The sequence below is a fragment of the Chrysemys picta genome, chromosome 1, assembly GCF_011386835.1.
Source record: "Chrysemys picta bellii isolate R12L10 chromosome 1, ASM1138683v2, whole genome shotgun sequence".
Classification (NCBI taxonomy): domain Eukaryota; kingdom Metazoa; phylum Chordata; order Testudines; family Emydidae; genus Chrysemys; species Chrysemys picta.
In genome coordinates, this window is record NC_088791.1 from 303,753,193 (window position 1) to 303,778,106 (window position 24,914).

Genomic DNA, 24,914 nt, shown 5'->3' on the forward strand with positions numbered 1-24,914 from the left:
GACGACATCCGATTGTCCTGAGATGTCACTGCAGCGGCAACACCATGCCCTGCGGTTGTGATGCAGTGATGTCACAAAGCATTGTGATGTCATGCCAGAGGACAACATATGCACGCCGCAGCCCGGGCTCGCCTGCCACACCCCGATGGCGACCACACCCGTGACAGCCCGGGCCCGCGCCGCGGCGGTGCAGCCTCGCTCCGGGCTGGGGGGCGCAGCGCGTGCATAGGGCGCGCCCTGCTCAGCGCCCAAAAGCCTCCGCGTGAGGGACGGGAACAGCTGACAGGTGGTCACGTGATTCGCAGGGCAGCTGGGATCGCTGAGATAGTGGCGCAGAGGGAGCAGGTTGCCGGCGGGCGGCTTTAGTTCCGTGAGTGCCGGCTTCGGGCGGGCCTGAGTTCGGCTGGGCAAGGGGCGAGCTCGCCTGCGGGTAGGGAGCGGGGTGAAGGGTCCTCTGTGCCTGGCTGGGGAGAAGGGGCCCCGCCCCCCCGTGTCTGGCTGGGGGGGGGGGGGGGGAACTCTCTTGTGTTGTGGGGCTGGTGAGGTGTCGTTCTCTTCGGCTGTGGGGGCTCATCCCTGGGCAGACCCTGCATTTGTTTGTGGGAGGCGGTTTCTAGCTGAGGCCCCAGTGGAGCTGGGGGCCAGCCCCCCACATTTGTGACGCTGGAGTTGGGAGCTCCTAGGTGCCATTGTGGTCACGGACCAGCTCCCTCCTGCTGACTTGTCACCCCTCCATTGCCAGCCCCAGAACACACGGATTAACATTGGAAGTGGTAGACACAGCCACCCAGAGACTTGTGGCGGTGGTCACCTATTTTATAAACCTCAGGACAACAAACTGGTACCTGAGTCTACAAGGGGATGTTGACATTTCTGTACCCCCACACACCACAAAAGAAATCTGCAAGTCACTTTATTAACTGACATTGCCAAAATTTTTATTGACATGAAACACAGAACAAAAAGTTAATAATGCCAATTATATATAAAATAGCCCCATAGTACAGGAAAATTTTAAAGTAACTTTGAAGTTGTACAGTTTCTGTTTGTTAACACAGGTTCATTTTTAGCTTTTTTCACCCATTCCCAAAAGGTCTGCAAATACAACTGACATGTTTAAAAGTACCTGTATGATTTGGAAGTTTATACCAGAATAATGAAACAATTGTTTAGAAAAATAATCTTGCAGTTTTACTTACACAGCACAGGTCTTAAATTCCCCTCTAATACTGATCCCTTGTTTTGGCTTAAGTGACTTTGCCAGACTCTTCTCCTAAGTGTCCCCACAGGAGTTGTGATGCCTCGGCACTGCAGAAAGCCAAGTTATCCAAAGCTGGGTATCCAAAAATTAGTAAACACTTCTGAAAACTTGTCTGTATACACTTCTGCTTTAGTAATAATGGGAATAGTAAAATTGATCTACCTCATGTAGGTGTTGGGAGTATATTAGTACTGAATTGCATTGAACCATAGAGATGATTGGAAATCTAGGGTCTGTATCAGCTGTGTTAAATATGTTTTTCAGTGCCATCAAACTGACACTAAATGAATAGAGTATTTCACTGAAACACAGTAAGTTAACTAAAATGAGCTACAGCTTCATAGTTAATCTAGAATGAGAGCGCTTCTCAGAATGGTTTGATTTTTGAAAATTGTTTTCTGTTTTTTAGATCTGTGCTTTGCACTTTGGAGTGGGAGTGGTTCATATTTATCTGTCAGACTTGCTGCTAACAAAAGAGAGAATATTAATGATGTGTGTTCTGTAACTTCTTTCCATGATAGAAAAATTTGATGGCAGTTTTTTATATTGGGCTCAGTTTACTTTCTAAATAGACAACACGTAGGTAAAGGGGGTTTGGGTCCTACTAAAGGCAGTGCAAAGGAAGTGAAGTGAGTTATGTCATTATTGGTTCTATGGTTTTAATTTTCCTCCCCCCCCCCCCTTTTAAGGAAATCCCAAATTGTGATGGAAAGTGGGAGATGGACTAGGATTTAAAAGCCTCCTAGAATTGTTTAGAAAAATAATCTTGCTGTTTTGAGGAGGAATTGGGAGGAAAGGGTGGACCTATGGCCCAGCGGCTCAGGGGAGAATTCCAGATAATGGGACAGCATGGGAAAAGACTGGAGAATAGGAGTAGTAGGACACAAGGGGGTGTATTAGTCATCATGCCGCTTGGGTGGAATGTGAGGGTTGGGAGGGAGGTGATGTAAAGAAATTATTTAGGCATGAGCCAGCTTGTAAACTGTCAGATGTCAATTATATTGGAAGCCTTAATGTTTGTATTTATATGATCATAAGAATTACCATACCCAATCAGTCCAGTGGTCCATCTTGTCCAGTCCCTGACAGTGTCTAGTATTAGAAGCATCAGAGGAAGCTGAAAGAAATCCTACAATGGACAATTAAAGTTTAACCTGCCCATAGGAAAAGTTTCTTCCTAGCCCCTGTCACTTAGTGATTGGTTTATACCTTGGAACATGAGGGTTTAAATCCCTTATTAACTGTCTGCCTAATGTAATTGCGTCTAATGTCCTGTCTAATGTAAAACTAGATGTTCTCAGTCATAGATTGGACAAACTTTTTTTAAATCTTACTAACCTCTTGGCTTCAAAGATAACATAAAGAATGACTCTACTGGGTCAGACAAGTGGTCCAGTGCCAGATGCTTCAGCAGGAATGAACAGAACAGGGAAATTATCAAGTAATCCATCCCCTATTGTCCAGACCCAATTTCTGGTAGTCAGAAGTGTAGGGGCACCCACAGTATGGGTTTGTGTCCCTGACCATCTTGGCTAATAGCTATTAATGAATTTACCAAATTCTTTTTTAAATTCAGTTATTCTTTTGGCCTTCATAACATCCACTAGCAACGAGTTCCACAGGTTGATTGTGCATTGTGTGAAGAAGTGCTTCCTTATGTTTGTTTTAAACCTGCTTTCCAATTCCAATATTTTTTTGAGGTAGGGCGACCAGAGTTGCATGCAGTATTCAAGGTGTGGGTGTACTATGGATTTATATCGTGGCATTATGATACTTTTCTCTTAGCTGTCCCTTTCCTAATGTTCCCTATTATTGTGTTAGCTTTTTTTTTGACTACCATTGCACTCTGAGCAGATATTTTCAGAGAACTATCCATAGTGACTCCAAGATCTCTTTCTTGAGCAGTAACAGCTAATTTAGACCCCATCATTTTGTATATATAGTTGGGATTATGTTTAACAGGGATATCTTCTGATAATGAATTCCACATGTTAATTGTGTGCTGTTTTAAGTTTGTTGCTCCAGGGAGGTTGTGTAACAGTTGTTGGGTACTAGGTTAGGATCTGAGGAGACCTGAGTTCAATTCCATGCTCCACCCCAGACTTCCTATGTGACCTTGATCAGGTCACTTAGCCTCTTTGTGGTTCATTTTTCCCTTCTGTAAAATGAAGATAATAGCACTTCCCTACATCACAAAGGTGTTGTGAGAATAAATATATTAAAGATTGTGAGGTGCTCAGATACTGTGCTGATAAATAGACAGACTATAGAACTTGACCTCATATGAGCAGGTAATTCCTTAAGTTTGCTGCCTTCCACTTTCATTGACGGTTTCTTTTTTCTTGAGAGTAAACAAAGCACCTGATTTTTACCTTCTCTATAATATTCATTATTTTAAATATCTCTATCATATCCCCATGTACTCATTTCCTCTTTAAACTAAACAGGCCCAATCTTTTCAATATCTCCTTATATGGAAAAGCTTCCATTCATCTTCCAGAATAAATCTCTGGCCCAAATTAACCATCCTCTTACAAAAACTTGTTAACTCCCTTGTCAGCAAAGTGAAAATGAAATAGTCATCCTAAGGAAATTGGATCCTATTCCTCAAAATGATTTTTAGTTCATGCTTAGTTTAAAATCCAAACTGTTTACTAGACCCACCTACTAGACTGAGGTATTATATTAGGGATGTTTTTAAATGATTTTAAGCACACAGTAAGATGCAGCTTCCTGAGATAGACAGTATATATGTATACATCTGGAAGTACAGGCACTAAATTGTATCCTTTGGACTTATGACATTTCCAGCAAGTCATCGTTTTGTTTGCCTAATCTCTGAATTTCTCCCTCCTCAAACTACCTAAGATGTCTTCAGAAGGCATCCAGCAGAATGGCTTTCTACTGAGCCTCTGGTGCCCCCAGTTTCAAATTGTGTGACTGCACACCAGAGAATGCACTGCTGCTGACAATAGATTCAAAATATAAAATCAATTGACTATTCACATTAACACCATGAATAAAACATTTCTAACTAGTATCACAGTGTATAGCACTGGCTGGAATCACTGAGCCTGCTGTTGTGGCCCTGTTGCTGCACAAGTATATGCATCAGCTGCTGTGTAAACAGTGCTCTTGTTGACATTGCAGTTTTTCCTGCAGATCTATTTGCAATAAAGAGGCAGCAGTAGTGTTGTGGTGCTAGTGCTGTACTCACCTAGACAAGTTAGGGAGCTGATAAAAAATACTGGATAATATTATTCATTTATTTCAGTTTAACTACTGCTTCGGGATTTTATTTTATGCCTTTTCTCAGTTAACAATCATTAGCATAAAAGAGAAAAGTAAAAACTGAAAGATACACAAAAAATCTCATAACAAGCAGTGGCCCTGCATGTGAATCCAGTCAGTCATGCTCACATGGAACCCCACTGACCTCAGAATGGGTCTCATTGTAAAATCAGAGGCACAGTCACAACAATTTTGACCTAAAGGAAATAGAACATCCTCGTGCGCAATTTCTCTCCCTCCACTCCATCCTCCCATTCATTTCCTTTGTCCCCCTTCTACAAGTCTCCTGATCTGTTCCCTCCCCCTTCACTCATGGTGGATTTACATCAGCAAGCAGAACACATTTATTTAAATGATTAGAATTGTTTCCAATTTGCGTATTAAATTAATTTTCCAAAGAAAAGTTCATTGTCACTGGTTGATATAACCATTAAAACATATTGATTTGATTATTTAAACTAACTGTAGCATGGATGCTAGATGTGGTACTTTTTTGTTAACCAGGAGGATTAACTACAACTTTATACATTTATTTAAGCAATTACATAGCTTAAATAAATGTATAATTTAGATTCTTATTTCTATTTTTTTTTTTCATTATATTAAAATGGTGCATCTTGTATTTCTTATTTACTAGATAATGAACTTTTTATTCATGATTTGTGTCCAGCTGAATTTGGATGGAAAATGGAATTCAATTTAAAAAGAACAAAACCAGCATTTTAAGTATTTTTATTGGTTGGGAAAAATCTGGTAGTTTCATTTAATCTCTAATTGTTGAAATTTACAGGAGAGGGTACACTCTGAAGAATGCTAGATGATTGATGAATAATCTGCAAAACTGAAAATAAAAGTAATTAACCCAAAAGCACAACAGAGACTGAAAGACTGCCATTTGGAAAAAGGTAAAGACCAAGTTTTCCTCCATTATAAAGAATGAAAATGAAATAGATGACTTTTAGTGCCATAGTTATAAAGCTTGACCTCAAATTTTAAATATAATGGATCGGGGAAGAACATTTAACAATAGTCTTTAACTCCTTAAACTTTATGAGGAGAACTCATTAATTCAGGTCATCATTTTTTATGTCTGAAGTATTAATAAAGTAGAGTGAGTGTAGGCCTTCACGTAAGTTGCTGTCAATTCAAATTTAATTTTAAATACATTTGTGTATTTAAAATAAATACTTAACTTAAAATAGATATTTTTTTTTAGATAAAAATCCAGATTTTTCATTTAAAAAACTCATCCTGCTTGTTGCTGCTGTTAAGGCTTTTTAAGACACCCAAGTGTAGTATCGGGAGTCTGTGCTCTCTCCTGGTGCTGGATTTTTAGACCAGTAATAATTGACATAGACTATTTACAATTGCAGGAACTGAAACCCAGCAGGACCCTCCAAACCTCTGAGTTCTCTGAATGACGAGGGTGCGCAGCACCTTGCAAGGTCACACATTAACTAACTTAAACAGTTGATTAGTGTAAAAACTGAGGGTCTAGTTACAGTATAAAGAAACATTTTAATGTGAAGTACAAAATGAACAAATTGATCTTGTTCAGAATATTATATCAGAATTGGACACGTTAAAAACTTCTTATAAAATAAAACAGGTTTAGTATTCTGACAAATACTATCAGCAAGAGAAATGAAACTAGTTTTAGAAAACACATTTTGAACAATATCTGCAATATATAGTGTTGCATTCTGTTTTGAGTTGCATTTCTTTGTTTTTGTATCTTTCTGCACTTACCAAGAAGTGCTGAGTTGACGTAAATGAAGATAGGGAACCATCATAAATTTTTAGTAATGGGGAGTCTGTGCATATATATCCATTGGAAAGACACTTCTGTCATTATAAAATATTCTGGAACATAAACCCTTTCCACAGCTTTTTCTCTCTTTTAATAAGTAAACACCTCTGTGGTGTAAGCTCCTCATTCTGGATTAATCAGATCTGATTAATACAGGGTGAGAGTTCTCAATGAGCTGGAATCTTATTTTCTAATCCAAAGGTTAACCAGAAATGTGTAATAGAACAAACCAGACCTTGCACCATGCAGATAGATACTTTTGGAGCTAAGACGATGTAGAGTGCTCTGTAAAATTTATTATACTGGTTTGAACAAAACAAGTTTTATCTTATAAGAAGTGTCTTTTAATTGACTGCAAACAGTTCTTACTGGATGCCTATAAGGATCAGGAAGGTATGCCTACACTTAGTCATGTTAACACTGTGTTCCAATTTGCAGTCATGGAACAAGAACCGGATCCTGCTGTTCTAGAAGATGCAAACATTAAAGCTATTCAAGAAGAGTTCAAGAAAGCCTTTATCTTTGTCAATAAAGGACTGAATACAGATGAATTGGGTCAAAAGGAAGAAGCAAGGAACTACTATAAGCAAGGACTTGACCACTTGCTTAGGGGAGTTAGCATTCCATCACAAGGTCCTGAATGTACAGGATCCCAGTGGGACTCTGCCAGACAAATGCAGCAAAAGATGCAAGAGACTTTACAAAATGTTAGAACTCGACTGAATATTCTAGAACAAAATACCCCTGCTATGCAAACTAATGCCACCACAATGAATGTGCCTCTAGGGGTGCCCAAGTTATACCCAGTGATTCCCACTAATGAAAAGCCAGAAAGGCCCCCTGCACCGTATTCTCTGATTCCACCATCTGGGCCTCCTGCAGCAAACGAAAATGTTGCAACTACAAGCAAAGGGCAACTTCCAGCTATGAGTCCTTCATCTCCAAAAGCTCACTCTCTAACACATGAAGCTCCTCCTGTGTATACTCCTCAAGCTACTGATGGACACTATACTGTATCTTATGGTACAGACTCTGGGGAGTTCTCATCAGTTGGAGAGGACTACTACACAAAATGTACTCAGCCACCTCCCCTTGAAAGTCTAGGAGTAGATGCAGATGAATTGATCCTGATTCCCCAAGGAGTACAGATATTCTTTGTGAGTCCTGATGGGCAGGTTAGTGCTCCTTCGTATCCTGGATACCTGCGCATTGTGAAGTTCTTGGACACTGATGGTGCAATGGCCCAGAATCGTCCCCCTGCGTTTCTTCAGGTAACAGTTGGTGTGGTGTTTAACTTTAGAATACATTGTGTCTGTTATCAATTTTTGCATACCTGCTAGAACTTTGTAATCTGAGCCATTTTGCCTCTTGCACTTCTTCTGAGCCAAAACCTGCTTCTCTTGTGTTACTTTGAAAGAACCTGTAGCTAGTGAAGGAATAGTTCTCTGTACATTTATTGTAGGCATAGATGCCACTAAAACGTGCTATTGTCTCTGTGAAGAAATAGCTCTTTTGTCTGTCTGAGAGTTCCAGAACACCAAACGTTTCAGTGGATTGCTTTTTTGGAATGGGTTGGCTTTTAACACTTTTTTGATCTTCTAGAACTCGTTTTCCCTTTCCTCAGATAAATTTGACCTATTGAATGATATATTGCCATCAACTGAATCTGTGTATAAAGGGTCCATTTAAAATGGACTTAAGTATTTAACTTTCTAGCTGAACGTGCCAGTATGGTTTACTTGGATAACCGCAGTTCTGAATTTGTGTTGTATGTCCAACCTACTTATGTAAACTAGGGATAGAACAGACTTTTTAGGTTATCTAGTCCATCTTCTTGCCAGTGCAGCATTGTTTCCTTGTGTACATTTAGTACTGTTTTTCCAGCCTGGCTTCCAACTTCAGTCTCCTCTTTTGAGAGCTTGTTTGTTTGGATCTTCTTATCCTTGTCTACAAGGGGGACGTATTCCCACCATTGGTTCAGCTCCACAAGTGTTAGCAGCACTAGAAGCTCTAGACAGCTCATTGGCAGCCATGCCCATTCTTTACACTGTGTCATGTAAACCTGCTCTGAGTGGAGCAGAATGGCCTTGGGACTGTAAATCCAGCACCTGTTTGGCATTAGGCTCCCTCTATTGCTGAAGCTGGGTTTCCTGGGTCTCAATAAAAGGCTGCTGTGCTATATGATAGCCCTGTGAAAGGGAATTTTATTTGTTCCTTATTTAACTTTGGTGGCAGTCTATTGAGAATGATGTATCCCAACAATACACTTTTCAGGATCATTTGAGGCTTTTTTAATAAAACTACATGGGAACCTTGGAGTCTGTGATGCTAATCTGTACAGATCCTTTACCCTTCAACTAACATTACATTTGGCGTAGTGAAAAAGCATGATTCTTTAATTTATACAAATGAATGTATTTGTCATTTTCAGGTTTGTGATTGGCTGTATCCCCTTATGTGCAACCATTCTCCTGTTCTGTGCTGTAATACTGGAGTCTACATGTTCCCAGATCTGATGTCGCAGGTACCAGGATCCCACGTGGGAGTAGTGCTGTCTTCAGAACTCCCAGCAGCTGACAGAGAGCTTTTTGAAGATCTGTTAAAACAGATGTCTGACCTCAGAGTCCAGGTAAGTTCTAGGGCAATAGTTTTAAACCAAGGATAAAAGATACAACAAATTGTAACTGCATAACAGGCATAACTTTGGGGTCTTACATAAGAGTGATCTGGATCACTTGGTAAGCTGGGCAGAGTAATATGCATTTTAATACAGCCAAATGCAAAGGTCATACATTTAGAAAAAACTATTGTAGGCAGCATTTAAGGATGGGGGACTATATCATGGAAAGCAGTGACTTGAAAGAGGATACTCAACTGAATGTGAGTTTCCAAAAAAGGCTAATATGATTCTCCAGGGAAATATTGAGTAGAAGGGCACTATTATCTAGCAGTGGTGAGACCATTGCTTGACTACTGTGTCCAATTTGGTTTACATTTTAAGAAAGATATTTAAAAAAAAGCTAGTTTGAGTAGAACTTCAAAAATGATTAGAGAGCTGGAAAGCATGCTTGAACAGAAGCATTTTTTTTTTAAAGAGCTGAATCTACTTAGCTTACTGCAGAGAAGGTTAAGAGGTCATTTGACCAGTCTATAAGCAGCTACACAGGGAAAAGATATCTGATATTAGAGACTCTTTAATTTAGCAGACAAAGGAATAACAAGATCCAGTGGCTGGAAGTTGAAGTTTAGAAAAATTCTAATTCGAAATAAGATGAAAATTCTTAACAGTGAGGGTAATTAAGCATTGGTAAATCCATCATCACTTAAAGGCTGTAAATCAAGACTGGTTGCCTTTCTAAAAGATATGCTCTTCTTCTTTTACCACCCAAACTCAGTAGTGTTCATGAAGGACCCAGTCCTGCAGTGTTTTATGTCCAGGGAGCCCCCTTTGGCCAATGTAAAATCCTGTTAACCTCAGTGCAGCACTATGTTGGCACAAGATCCTGTATGCAAGGCATTGCAGGATTGAGGCATTACTTAGCAGGGAAAAATAATTTCCTCCAGTACAGGAATTACTTGGTGAAATTCTGTGGTCTGTGTTATGCAGGAATTCAGACTAGATATTCATAGTGGTCCTTTAATGGCCTTAATATGCCATGAATCTATTAATTTGCCCTGATATGATGCAGGTGCCAAGATCCCATGAGGGAGTAGGATTATCTTCAGAACTTGCAGCAGCTGACAGAGAACATTATGAGGATATGTTAAAACAGATGTCTGACCTCAGAGTCCAGGTAAATTCTAGGGCAGTAATTTTAAACCAAGGATAAAAAATGCAAATTGTCATTGAGTAACAAGTGTAATTTTATAGTGTTTAAAACTGTCAAATTGGCTTCTATGGTAGCCTGTGGTGGTGGAGTGCTCTACCACAAAGGAAATGCAAAGGTGAATTCTGGTTCTGGTCTCACCCCTTAATCTAAAAGGGTTTTGAAATGCTGCAGATCTTACCCCTTGGGAGGGAGTTCCTTCTAGTTAAGAAAACATCCCAACCCCATTCTGTAATCAGTATGCTTGTGATTACATGATAGCATTGAGTATCATCTCAACAACATTTGCTAGAAGGGTGCTGGCAACAGTGAGTTGGGGAAATTCCCAAGGCTCTGCTGTGGATTATTACTTGTTTAGTGCTGACAGTGAGTCAGCCTGCTTGGATGCAAAGGACCACTGGAGAAGAGGATGAGTGGGGAAATATTTTTAGGAATTTTAAAGAAATATGATTTAACTTATTAAAAAAATCACAATTAAGAAAGAGGAAATAGATTCCCTCAATTATAATGTGTTCTATGTAAAACGCCATTTATGGTGGTTTAATTTTTCTCAAAATTGTCAGCCTTCTAACAAGTATTTCTGTAAAGGTTCTAATATTGGTAGAACCAGCTGCCAGATGTCTGTAAACTCAAAATATGTTACCAAATTGTTGTTTGCTTTGGAGAGTATTGTGGGGAGGGATAGCTCAGTGGTTTGAGCATTGGCCTGCTAAACCCAAGGTTGTTAGCTCAATCCTTGAGGGGGCCAGTTAGAGATCTGGAGCAAAAATCTGTCCAGGGATTGGTCCTGCTTGGACTAGATGACCTCCTGAGGTTCCTTCCAACCCTGATTCCACCATCTGGGCCTCCTGCAGCAAATGAAAATGTTGCAACTACAAGCAAAGGGCAACTTCCAGCTATGAGTCCTTCATCTTCAAAAGCTCACTCTCTACCACATGAAGCTCCTCCTGTGTATACCCCTCAAGCTCCTCCTGTGTATACCCCTCAAGCTACTGATGGATACTAATTAGAAAGTCACTACTGCTGTGACACGAAAGTAGTAGGTGTGGTGGCTTTCCTTAGCGAGCAACATAGAGAAATGCATGGGAAAGGGTTTGGAAGGAGACCAATGGGACATGAAGCCTGGTGTAAATCATAGAACAGAGGCCCAAAAGGGAAACACAGCAAGAGACAGATCTGAGATGTATGCAGATTCATGAAGGGATATTTCCTCTTGGAATAGCATGTACATTTGGATTCAGTAATTTTTGAATTGCAAACATTCAGTATTTACTAAGAAAGTAAAACTTTGTTTTTCTTTTCTTTTTAAAGTACTTCATAAGCTGGTAGTCTTGATTTTAATACTAAAAATATATGGTATTCACTATATATTGTGTATTTTACCAGAGGTATTTTTATCATCCATGTCCATGATCAGTAAATCCCACTCCCTGACCTTGCAAAATACTTTCTCCCTTCCTCTTTCTACTAACCAAGTCACCTAATGTTTGCTGTTGAGAGAATCCACTTGAGACTATTATACTGTTATAATAAAATCATGGAGGAGTTGAGTATTTCTTGGCTTTCTGTAATGACCATACTTATGAGCTATCACAAAGTTCTAAGTTATTTCTTTCATTGAGGAGACAGTGCTTTTCAGTTTCAAGAATTCTGAGCAATATGCTGAAATAGGATTTGACTGAAACGCTCTTCTAAAAAAAAAGCTTATCTTTAAAGTTGCTCTGTGTTGGCAACCAACTTTTAAGACCATTTTAAAGAGTGTTTGTTTTTTCAAATCCAAAATAAACATTCATACTGCCTTGTCTAATTTTAAAAGATTCTAGAAATCAACATCTAAACTTTTAGTGGCATTTACGAAGGGGGGGAGGGGTGGGAAGCATTACAGAGCTGCCTTTGTTGGCTTCTGGATGTTTAGCTAAATTGTTGTGGTTTTTTTTTTTATATACAGTACTGATGAGGACATAATTAGCAACTATATGTCATGTCTAACAAAATGACATGAGTTTTACTCTACATTGCAAAACAATCTATTTTTGCTTTATAATGACTCACTTAAGGAGCTTACAGTGTAGAGGATTAGTCAATGATACATACTATAAAGTAACTTATCTGGGTCCAGCTGTATGTGTTAAGGATTTTTACCTAACAGGTATTTTAATTGTTTACATACAAGACTGTGTACACATTCAAAAATGGGATCCTATACTATTATCAAACAATAATTGGTCATTTTTCTTGGAGTTGTGACTAATATACTAAAGTCACTGACATCAGAATAGTAGGGCAATATTGGAGGTGAATCTCTGCATGCAAATCATACAGATTATGTTGCAGTGTTCATCTTCCAGTAGCACATTATTTAGTATCTCTGGCTGTTCAACAGAAAACTAAGAAAGAGCTCATCTATTTTTGGACTTCCTCTCTGTTCACCTTTCTCCTACTGTAACAGTCCTGTTCCATGCCCCTATTTTACTTTATTTTCTGAAAATATTTATTGAAATACACTTCTGATTCTCCCGTCTAGTATTTTGTTTTGTATTTTTGTCCCTTATTTGATATCTTTGTTCCTGGATCATAATTATAATCATTCTTTTCCATTGGTCCTAGACAAATCTTTTTTTCTTTCAGAACTTTAATCAATACTCTTTTCACCTCTATAGATTAATTCTAGCTAAAAAGGGCAGAGAAAATTTAAGGCGAGTTTTAACTCTACTTAATTTCAACAGTAAATAATACAAGTACAAGTTAAATACCAGGAGGGTCAAAGTAAAGTCCATTACATACTAAAATCATATTAATTGCAACAAAATTGCCTTATGAAAAATAGTAGCCAGTCTGGTCTTTGCCACTGCTACCTCTGACATTGACAAACGTTGCTTAACAAACATTGCAGTCTAATTCAAAGGCTTTAGAATGTTAGAGATGAAGGCAGGTAAAGTAGTCCCCCTTGGTCTGAAGAGAAGGCAGCATCATACACCACTCTGTAGTGTTCCTGGCTGTGCCAGTCTGTAAAAGCTCTAGCAGCACACGGCGTGAATAAATTTCCTTTTATTTATAAATTTGGGAGGGGAAGAGAAGAGGGAGCAAATTCCCAGCAAAGCTGTGTTTTGTTGTTGCAGCTGGACTCTCTGGGCAAAGATAGAACAGATGGGGCTGCAGCTCCCATACTGAACAGCAGCAAAGCATTGTCTTCCCTCTTAAAAATAAAATGGAAAGATGGACGTGTTTCTATTTTTTCTTACATTAAACCCCCAAAATAGAGTTCTCGGCTCTGTTAATTGACTAAACACTCCTGTTAGTAAGTAAGTTTCCACTCTAATTAGACCAGTCTACAATTTTTGTTTTAAAATGCTTATTAGAAAAGTTTCTAAAACAATATTGCTGTGAAAAAGTCACTGAATCTCTTCCTTGTCCCATAGCAACACACAGGCTTTCATCCATTCTCTGCTAATTTACCTCAGAAATAAGGAACTTAATCCCAGGTTTTTAAAGATACGTAGACATTGCTCTGCTCAGCGTTGCAATGCCTAAGTCTCATTAAAAGATCAACAGGATGTAGGAGCCTGTCACTTTTGAAAATGAGGCTTTGGCTCCTAAGTCGCTTCAGCTTTATAACACTGAGTGGAGTAACACCTAAAGACCTTTAAAAATCTTGATCTCAGCTACTGTGGTTAATGGAGACCATCTAAGTACCTAAATAGGATAACTTGGTAGCTTGCTAAATACTTTATTTTCATGAATGTGTATTTCATCCCTTAGCCTTTGGAAGCATCAAGTGATGTGATTAACCTGGCCCAGACTGTACGCATCCAACCAGAGCCTGAAGGAGGAGAGGGAGAAAGAGAGTTACCTGAGTGGAGTGAGAAAGTAGCCCATGGAATCTTGTCAGGTACTACCGGAATCAGGGATTTATGTTTAATATAATTGTCCTGCTAGTAGTGTTTAAACACTATATTTTGATTTAAAGGCATTGTTGCTGATGAACACTTTGTGGGGCAAGGGGAGCTAGATCCACAAAGATTACTTAAGCTCTGTTGCAATGCCCAACTTTAGGCACCCAGCCACCTAACTGAATCCATAGCCTTGAGTAAGGCACCTAGATTTCCTGTACAATGCATGGGGAGAGTTAGATGCCTAAAAATTGGGATTCACTATAGATAGCACAGAGTGGGGGAGCCACCAAAACTAGCCAATAGGAAATTTGAGGAGAGGTATGACCGCAATCAAGCTCATTAAAAGGAGTTAGGCACTTAAGTCTGGGTCAGAGGGAGGCGCCTCCCTTCACTCAGGATTCACTGCCTTGAATTTTCTCTTGGACAAAGGTGTCTAAGCCAGGTCAGTCCTTTCTCACAAAAACTGAGGAGAAGGTGGTGCCCTCTCCCTCCTTACACGCAATAGTCAGGTGGTTAGAGCATCCACCAGGTTCAATGCCCACTCTGCCTAAACTAGAGCAGAGACTTGAACCCTGGTCTTCCACTTCTCCAGGTGAGTGCCCTAATCTCTGGGCTGTAGAGTCGATCTCTCTGAACCAATGCATATTTATTTTATATAAAGTGGAACAGCTGCAGAAGCTGAGAGTGCCCCACTCCAGACTACTGCATAGCAAAGTGGTTAGGGCGCACACCTGAGAGCAGGGGGACCTAGGTTACAGTCCCTGCTCCTCTCTGGCAGAGTGGGGATTTGAACCTGGATCTCCCACATCCTGAGTGAGTGCTCTAACTACTCAGATATACAGTATAAGGGGCACCACCATCTCCACTGTTTTGTGTAGTGCTTGATCCAGTAAGCATGCCCTAAGACTGTTTCTGAGGTGAGATTGGTGGGAAACACCTAATCTGAGATCCCACCATGAGTTAGGCACCTGTGTCAGGGTTTAGACAGCTGTGTGCATGACAGCCACCAGCAGAAACTTGGACACCTCCAGGGTTAGATGGCATCTGAGTGGGGGTTCTGAGAATCTAAATGTTGGACTTAAGTGCCTAAATCCCTTTGTGGATCTAGCCCTAAATGATTCAAGCCACTGAAATGAAACTGTTTTAGTCCTTTATGATTATATTAGAGAAAACGGGCATCTGATCTTTTCTTTAAAGATAAGCATTCTGTAATGGTTCTGTACTCCAGGTATGTGGTGACTGACAAGAATAAATTTGTCTGTTTTATAGAATCCTGTTTCCAGTACATTAGGCCTGCATTTCTTGTGCTGTGCTTGCTCGTGAGCTAATGGGAGCAAACTAAGCTGCCCTTGAATGACTCAGTACTGCTTTTTCTAAGAGAGTTCAGAGAGTAGCTGTGGGTAATTGTTCCTTTGCTCCCAGGGTTCTCTCCTGCTGATCAGGCCTCCTGTTGAGTGTGTGACTCTGGTGGGAGGGTTAATGAAGAGATATGGACTGTGTTGCATCCAGAATGCTAATGACACCCAGCTCTCTCTGTCTCACACTTAACCATGCTGGATCAGAGTCTATATGATGAAATTGAGGCTTGGATAAGGGTTAGCTAGGTGTGACTGAAATCAGACAAGTTGGAGATAATTTGGTGGTTGGGGAGGAAGCCGAAAGAAGAGTTGTGGAAATTCATTCATGCTAGCACCTCTGACTGAGGAAGTACAACTGCCATTTGCAATACAGGTGTGTAATTTAGGTATGTTGTTAAGAGGGAGGAGAAAATACTGCCAGAAGTCCAGTCTGTAAATACTACACATCATAAGTTAATTAATTTGTTTTGAAGGAGCATCTTGGTTGAGTTGGGGTTTGGTCAAGGGAGCAGAATATACTGGCAAAGCAATCCACAAAGGAGCTTCCAAATTGCGAGAACACATTCAACCAGAAGAAAAACCTTTGGAAGTCAATCCAACTGTAGCCAAGGGGCTTCATGTAGCAAAACAAGCTACTGGAGGAGCTGTAAAAGTCAGCCGGTTTTTGGGTAAGATGTTCAACATCTTTTTGCAGAATTCAGATGCAGTATTGTTGGGGTAGGCAACCTATGGCACACATGCCAAAGGCAGCACACTAGCTGATTTTCAGTGGCACTCACACTGCCTGGGTCCTGGCCACCAATCTGGGGGGCTCTGTGAGTTGGGTATTATAGAGTAACCTGGAGGAGCTAGTTAAAGTAAGAGACTGTATGTGCCCCCCCTGACCAGCTTACATCTATTTAAACAAGGCAGAAAAAAGGCAAGGAGGTATTATCCCCAATTTACAGATGGGAAACTGAGTCACAGAGAATTGCCCCAGATTGAGTTTATGGACTAGTCTACACTAGAAGTGCTACATTGGCGCAGCTGCACTATGTCTAGTGAAGATGCTCTATGCTGACGGGAGACAGATCTCCTGTCAGCATAACTACTCCACCTCCACAAGAGTGGTAGCTATGTCGATAGAAGAGCGTCTCCTGCCAACATAGCACTGTCCACACTGGTGCTTTGATTGGGGTAACTTGCCTCGCTTGGGAGGAGTGGCTTTTTCACACCCCTGAGCGACATAAGTTATATCAACATAAGTGGTAAGTGTAGACCTGCCCTATGACAGAACTAAGAAACTAACCTAGATCTTGATTTCAAGTCCAGTGCCTTAACCACAAGATCATCCTTCCTCTTTTAATGGGACCTGGGGCTGCTCAGCATCTCTGAAAATCAGGCTACTTCTATTTAGGTGCCTAAATATGAATTTAGAAGCCTCTTTCTCATGAATGGAATAAAATTGCAACAACATTTTAGATTTTAGTAGAACTTTTAATTCAGTGAACCAAACATGTTGTTTTCCTCCATTTAACAAGAACTTTGAGACTCAATCTGAATACTCTTTTTGTGTGTTAGTTGAAGGGGTATGTTCAATAGCAAGCAGTATTGGAAAAGAGTTAGCCCCACATGTGAAGAAGCATGGGAGCAAACTTGTTCCTGAGTCGCTTAAGAAAGACAAAGATGGAAAGTCCACTTTTGATGGTGCCATGGTTGTAGCAGCAAGTGGAGTTCAAGGTAACAAAAAAAGAATTCTAAATGCATGCTGCAAGCTACATAACTCTCATTTTGCAATGCGTTGGCTTAAAATAAACCATTTGATATTTATAGGGTTTTCAACAGTATGGCAAGGTTTGGAAAGTGCAGCAAAATGCATTGCTACTAGTGTTTCAACCGAGACTGTTCAGACTGTCCAGCACAAGTAAGTTACATTTTTATCAGTTTAGTGACTGGTTTGTCTCCTACAATAAACTAGGATTATGTATGAACAATGGCCAACATATATGCCTCCTTATTAATCTTCTAGATTTTACAAAATTACAGCAAATCTTACTATACAGGATAAAATCTCTTTGCACTAGGTATACAGTAAATGACTTTCTTGTAAGTGAATAGTGACAGGCTTGCTCTCTACCTAAATCTGATTACCATATATACTCGTTCATAAGCGGAATATTTTTGGTAAAAAGTGACGCATCGGAGAGTGGGGGTCAGCTTATAAACAGGTCTACACCAAAATTTGATTTTAAACTCTATGGAATCATTGAAATGAATATCTAATACATTATTGTTTTGTTTACCTGGAGCGTTCAGAGGCACGGAGCCCCTCAGCTCCCAGTGGCCGCGGTTCGCCATTCCCAGCCAATGGGAGCTGTGGGAAGTGGTGCGCCACTTCCCACAGCTCCCATTGGCTGGGAATGGCAAACCGCGGCCATTGGGAGCTGAGGGGCTCCATGCTTGTGAATGCTCCAGGTAAACAAAACGTCCCAACCCGCCAGCAGCTTACCCTGACGGGCTGGGAGCCAAAGTTTTCCAACCCCTGAAATATAGGGTTGGCTTATGAAAGGGTCATACAGTTTTTGCTATTTTTACTTATCCATCTTGGGGGGGGGGGGGGGTCGGCTTATAAACGAACGGGCTAATGAATGAGTACATACGGTATGTAACTGAGTAAATGTCCCTAATACAGTGGGTTTTCAAACTTTTCTGGGGACCCAGTTGAAGAAAATTTGATGCTTGCAACCCAACAGAGCTGAAGATAAGGGGTGTAGGAGGGGCAAAGGGTTGGGGTGCAGGGGTGAGGGCTGTGGGGTGGGAATGAGGGGTTCAGGGTGTAGGAGGGGGCTCTAAGCTGGGGCAGGGGATTGGGGTATGGGAGGGGGTCAGGGCTCTTGGCTGGCGATGCAGGCTCTGGGGTGGGGCCAAGGATGATGGGTTTGGGGTGCAGGAGGGGTTCCAGGTTTGGGGGGGGTCTCAGGGCTGGGGCAGGGGATTAGGGTGCAGACTTACCTTGAGCAGCTCCCGTGTCAGCAGTGCAGCCAGGGTGCAGAGGCAGGCTTCCCATCTGTCCTGGCGCCGTGGACCGCGCTGCGCCACAGAAGCAGCTAGCAGCAGGTCCTGCTCCTAGGCAGAGGTGTGCAAGCAGCTTCGCACGACTCTTGCCCGCAGGCACCGCCCCACTCCCCCCCCACAGTTCCCATTGGCCTGTTGCCGGCCAATGGGAATGCAGAGCCAGTTCTCAGGATGCAGGCAGTGCACGGAGCCCTATGGCCCCCCTGCCTAGAAGCCGGACCTGCTGCTGGCCGCTTCCAGGGTACAGTGCGGTGTCGAAACAAGTAGGCACTAGCCTGCCTTAGCTGTGCAGCACCGCCAATGGGACTTTTAACGTCCCAGTTGGCAGTGTTGACCAGAGCAACCCAGTGCCTGACATGCCGCGACCCATTTGAAAAATGCTGCCCTAATGGCCTTATTTTTAGCTCTGTAGTCTAAATTAGTACAACTTTGAGAGATGTAGGTAGAAATCCTATTCAGAATTTGATGTGTGTATTTCAACACCATTTTTATTTAAAAAACACACAACCCTGTCTAGCTAAAATACTTCTAACTTTGAGTCACTTCTAACTCTGAGTCTTCACTGTTTTGGTTTACCAAAGTTTAACAAATCTTCAGATGAAATAATCTGGAGTACAAGGAAGGAGTTTCAGCTACAAGTAGGTGCAAAGGAGGACATAAAAGGGGAGTGAAGGAAACTTAAAACATAGGCCTCAGCAGTAGAGATATTGAGCAGAGCATTTAAAGTTAGAGTGGACATAAATACAGATGTTGCCAGAGACAAGTGATAGGGGGATTTAGGAGCATGTGGTACTACGGTGATGGGAAGAAAGATGATGGTAGAGATCATCTGAAGAGTTGAGAAAATTACCAACTGGGAGATATGAAAAGGAATGTTGGAAAGATGATGACTAAGGTGAAAGGGTGCAAGTGTTGATCTGGAAAACAATACAATAGGCATGATCAGAACTGGGAGGTTCAATAAAGGCACTTGGGTAACAATGGAGTCAGTGACAGATGGTCTAGCAGCAGCCAGGTCGAAGTGGTACATGTAAATGCAAACAGATCAGAAGAGCACAAAGAAGCAGGTAAGACAATGAGTAGACAAATAATATAGAGTAGAGGTCACTGGTGAAAAGTTCAAGTTCTGTGGTTGTGCTGAGGCTGTGAATGTACTCCTGGAATGCATTTGGGGGAGATGGCAAGCAGGTTGGTGATGGGTCTTTTATAGGTAGCTGCAAGAAATACATTAAGGCTTATGGTAGGCTGGGCATAATGCCTGCAGGTGGCATGGAAAGAAAATCATTAGTCTTACACCCTGGATACAATGACTCTTTTTTTTTTTTTTTTTTTTTTTTTAATCTAGCTTTTCTGTACTCCCCACCCTGTAGGATGAAGTAATTTGTTTATAAATATCTGCAAGAGCTTTGGTGGAAATATTAGCAGATATTGCTATTTACAGAGCTATAGACTGGGCATGTCTGAGAAACGTGCTTAAAGGTGGGAGTAATCATCAGTCTTATCAGGGCTTTATTGTGTTTTGTTCCATATGTCATTTTTTTAGAACAGTCTGACTAATCAAAACTGCATCACTGTTACCTGGCTGTCTAATGGTATCTTACGCCTAATGAACTGTCATACTTCTTTCTAATAGGAAGTGGCTGGAGGAGCTGTATTAGTACTCTGCTGCCATTTAAAATCATATTAATGTTTGTTTTTATTTTAGATATAAAAATAGGAAACATGGAGATCAGCTATCAACAGCCACTAAGAGTGACAAGCAATAAGTAACTAAATTTTGCAGTTAACTAAAACTTACAGTATTTGATAATTGAGGATTTCCCCCCCATCTCTTGCATTTGGCTCTATCCAAACATGTGTTAAAGTCCTACAAGAGATCTTTTTAAGCTGGTTTCGGTTTAGGTGGGCAGAACTCAATTTTCTATAAGACAACTGTAAAAATCAGCATTATGTACATTAAAGGAACACTGTCAGGTTTCCACCAAGCTACAAGTGTTCTGGACTTGAATGTAGCTGCAGCACTACTAGCTCTGTTTGGGTTCAAGTGAAGTAAGTGGCCTCTAACTACTTGGGTTCTCATACTGGTGTCCCTCATTCTAGTATCTGAGTCCATCTTGACACATTTAAAAACAAAAACCCTCTCAGTTGAGGCACTCAGATTTTGAGCTGGGGTGAAGAATCAATTTATCAAATCTTGTAATAGGGCTTAGGAAGAAAGCAAAATTTACTATACACTTTGGCATTGGATGTACCATAATCAGTGCAGCTACCTGTTGCAGTGATGCTGCAGCAAACTTATTTAGTGTATCAACGGAGGAAATAACTAATCTAACTGGCAAATATTTACTCCTTCTTGCTGTCCACTAATTCTGTGATCTGCAAATTAGACCATTATCATGATTAAGGCTGCTACTCTATCAACAGAGAATATTAATTTTTTTCCCCTCATTTAGTTTCCGTGCTTGGTCCAGCCCTCAGTAGCCAGGGCTGCTCTTCTAGTATTAGATAAGGATCCAGACTTTTGTTCTCCTAGCATAATACATTACCTCCACCTTCTCTCTTTTTTTTTTTTTTTTTTAAACTTTCAGAGGAAAAAATGCAGCAAAAAAATTATGGCCCTGACTCTGAGCTGGGTCTTGCAGGAGGCTCAGCCCAGATGGTGAAGCAATGTTGGTTTAGCACTGTTGGGATCCTCAGATCACCAAGACTGTTTCTGGCCTGCTCTTATTTATGCATGGCTACAATGCGTCCCAAGGGGCTGTGTGGCAACTTGGAACAGCTGGATTACTGAGTGCTCTGGCCATTCCCCTGTGCTGGTCCAATACAAGGATGTTATGCTGGCCCTACATTGCTGGAGAAATTCCTAAATGGGGAGATCTGGTTGCTTACCTGCCCCCTTAGGCTATAGAAGCAGTGTAAAGAGGCTGGAACACAGCCCAGGACTGAGATCTATGTTTGAGTATGTTGGGCTAATACCTCCCCTTGCCAGGATCTTCTGATGCCAGGACACTACTGACTGCGGCTTTCCAATTAGAACTACTCTTACCATTGTTCTGTCTCCAATTCATCTCATTTCCTTTATTCACACCTGTAAGGGAACAGTCAGAGATTTTCATCCCCCAATACCATTTACACCTAACTCCTGTAGAAAAGAACAGAGCAGTAGTTAGTATTCTGACACTTGAAAATAAAGTTATGGAATTAATAAGTCTTGTGACAGATTAGCAGCCATAATGGATATGAATTATTTTAGCAATTTTTAATTTTGATGATTAAATATTTTTAAATGAGGTCTGGTCAAACTTGATCTGGGTTCTTTCATTTTCTTTGCTATGCCTAAACTCTTGCTTTGGGAGTGAAGATTTCAAGAGGGGTGAATTGCAACAATCCATAGTAGCTGTAGTCTTGTGAAGACCCCATACTGAAACAGATTTACAACCATGTGGGCATGGGGAGCAAGGGTTTGCGCATAAGAAACTGAATGAACAGATGACCTCACTTGTATTAAAGTTTAAAATGTATTTTCATATCTACAAATATGATGTTCCTTAAGGTATGGGGATGATGCAGGCCATGCTACAGACAACGCTATGAATTCTGCAATCAATGTTGGCGTGACAGCATTTAACATTGACAACATTGGTATCAAAGCTATAGTGAAGAAAACTGCAAAAGAGACTGGTTATGCTGTGCTGGATGACTATAAAGTACTAGAAAAGGAGAAAAAGGATGGAAGATAAAACAGTTAATTTCCCAAAGCCTTACAGTATGGATGTAACTTACTATTTTAAAGTAATGGGATAATGCTAACCTATAACGTAAGTATTTATTTTTATAATTGTCTTTATGAAAACTAATTCTTTACATACTTGAGAAAATTGAAGGCATAAAACTAGTCATTTTCTCTGAGTTGAAAGTACCCTTCATTCAGCACTTCTGCATCGTGTATCAGTCTGACCACTGGAAGGATATGGATTCAGAATTACATGTAGTACAGTCAGGGAAAAAAGATCATCTCCATAATCTCTTAATTCAAAAACACTATTTTTCAAAATATAAAATGGAACAGTAACATGAATAGAAATATGAATTTGTCTTGAGTATTTTTGTAATGCTGTTTGTAAAGAAAAAGGGTTGGTACTCTGAATAAATATAATAGGGTTTATAGTTTAATTCCCCTTTTAATTATTATGGTTGAAATTAGTTTGCCAAGGCAGAATAGTCTTATCTAATTATATGCACTAAGATTAGTTTTGGATTCCATTCTTTAATTTCCAAAGACTAGAGAAATTCCTTTAGGACAGCTAACATTTAAATAGCAGCTGAGCTAATGACCAAAGTCCTATTAAAAGAAATGAAAGAGAGCCTCTGGTAGCCTCCCTCCTTTTAAAGTTAAATGCTTTTCAGAACAAATATTTATATAAACCAAAGACTTAAACCACACTGTTTATTAGGGTGACAAGTACTCTCTGTACAAGAGAACCAACTCAAAAATAATCAGAATACTCACAAATTGGCAGTAAAAAAAGAGAATTCAGTAATTCTGTGCAATCTGATTTTGGGGGGGGGGGGGGGAGTACTAACTCAGTATTAAAAAAAACAACAACAACAAACAAAAAACCTTTGTTTTTTCTGTAACCAGCAGGGTGAGACTCTATCCAGGAAAAAATTGTTCTATAGAAAAGCTTTCACTGACCTTTTACACTGCATGTGTTTCACAATCCATCTACTGTAACTGCAATGTCTTTAGAAAGATTTGTAATGTATTGTAACATTGGGTATTACTGCCCTCTAATAGAATATCAGGGTATTTGAAATGTTAAGTGTTTGTTTCTGTCTACTTCAGTATCTAGCATTAAATTCCAACAGTTATTAAAATGAGCTTTCAGTCCTGGTAAGGGCATGACTTCATGGGCATGAACACAATGAATAATTACATTCTGAAAATCATCCCAATGAATGTAATATACATGCTGCTTTTGTAAATAGTTACTTTTTGCCCACTTTCTACACAGACATGAACTGTCCTGATGTTTCTTGTACACTTGTGTACTACTCAGCTGTTGTAGAACAGAGGAGTGCAGTACATATGAAAAATTCAGGTCATTCTCTGCTACTGGCTCAAAAATTCATTACTGGGCTTCACAGCTGCTATCCGTTCCAGTCTTGATTGAACCTGTAGTGGAAACAAAATGACATTTACAAACTGTCTTTAACATTAATTGCAGAAAATGACTTAACTGTGTGACTGGCTCAGACTCGCAAATAAATGCAATCAAAGTCTATACTAATGGATTAATAGAAGGTAGTGTGTTAGCTTGGCTATTACATGCCTGCAACTGGTGATGGTGAGACGCATGAGGCTAAGAGCATAACAACTTGACACACAATTCCTGGAATGTCTTGTGGAATTGAAATTATAAATAAAACTAATTGACTTGTGTGCTTAGCATTATTGTAGATGCGGACCTACTGTGTGAATTTTCAGTTGGGAGAAAAGTAAAAATCTAGGATTTTTTCCTGAAGTGACAGTCCAGATCATAACCTTCACCCAGATCTACACTAGCAACTTTTACTGGTATAGCAGTGTCTGTTAGGGTTATGGGGGTGTTTTGGCAAGATTTCTATACTGGCAAATACCCTGCTCTAGATGCAGTTATACAGGCATAAAAGTGATTTTTGTGGCTAGTTTATTTTGCTCACTGGACCAGTATAAGGTATGCCTCCACTAAAGGCTTGCTTACTGGTATAGCTATATTGATAAATCCTTTCTAGTGGAGACTAGGCCTTAGTCTTGTAACCTGCTTCTGTCTCTACCTACTATCTGCTGCTTCAGGAGCAGGCAAAACATTATTTAAGTTGCCAATCCTGTAATGCTCAGAAAGGAGAACAGGATATCCCTTTGAGTTTGCTATAACCCAAAGTGTTCTCAAGCAGCAGTATTAAACACCCATACTGCATCTGACCAACGGTCCCTTTAGCCCAGTAAGCTGCCTTGACAGTGGTCAGTGCCAGATGCTTCAAAGGGAATGAACAGAAGAAGGCAATTTCAAGTGATCCATCCCTTTCATTCAGTTGCAACTTCTGGCAGTTGGAGGTTTAGGGACACCTGGAACAGGGTTGTACCCTAATTTTTAGACTCAATTCTCTGTATAGCTAACTTCATTTTCTTCCCACATACCATGTAAGCTGGAAGCATAATATACAAGTTTTTTATTCTCTTTCAGAACCAGCCTTGTAGGATTAAGATTCATATCTTTAATACTAATGGGTACAAGTAGGGCCCTACCAAATTCAGTCCATTTTGGTCAATTTCACAATCATAGGATTTTAAAAACTCAATTTCAATTTTAGATATTGAAATCTGAAACTTCACAGTAGTGTAACCATAGGGGTTCTCAACCCAAAAGAGGGGGGTGG

At 40.3% G+C, this 24,914-nt stretch overlaps 1 protein-coding gene across 16 annotated transcripts; it reads left to right on the forward strand.

Annotated features, from left to right (window-relative positions):
• Nucleotides 1–24: 24 nt before the first annotated feature.
• SPART (spartin) lies at nt 25–23,935 on the forward strand. 16 transcript variants are annotated; one of them, XM_065581324.1, is made up of 12 exons: nt 217–370; nt 5,343–5,457; nt 5,926–5,997; nt 6,801–7,633; nt 8,794–8,991; nt 10,052–10,156; nt 13,949–14,078; nt 15,914–16,108; nt 17,001–17,159; nt 17,253–17,343; nt 20,200–20,260; nt 22,048–23,935. In XM_065581324.1, the coding sequence occupies exons 3-11, from the start codon at nt 5,970–5,972 to the stop codon at nt 20,258–20,260; spliced, it is 1,800 nt and encodes a 599-aa protein (XP_065437396.1). In that variant the 5' UTR covers nt 217–370; nt 5,343–5,457; nt 5,926–5,969; the 3' UTR covers nt 22,048–23,935. The 16 variants fall into 16 exon arrangements, with proteins under 16 accessions (XP_042698720.2, XP_005286649.2, XP_065437402.1 ...); XM_042842787.2 differs by lacking the exon at nt 5,926–5,997 and having other exon boundaries at nt 155–370; XM_065581320.1 differs by lacking the exon at nt 20,200–20,260 and having other exon boundaries at nt 239–370.
• Nucleotides 23,936–24,914: the final 979 nt, after the last annotated feature.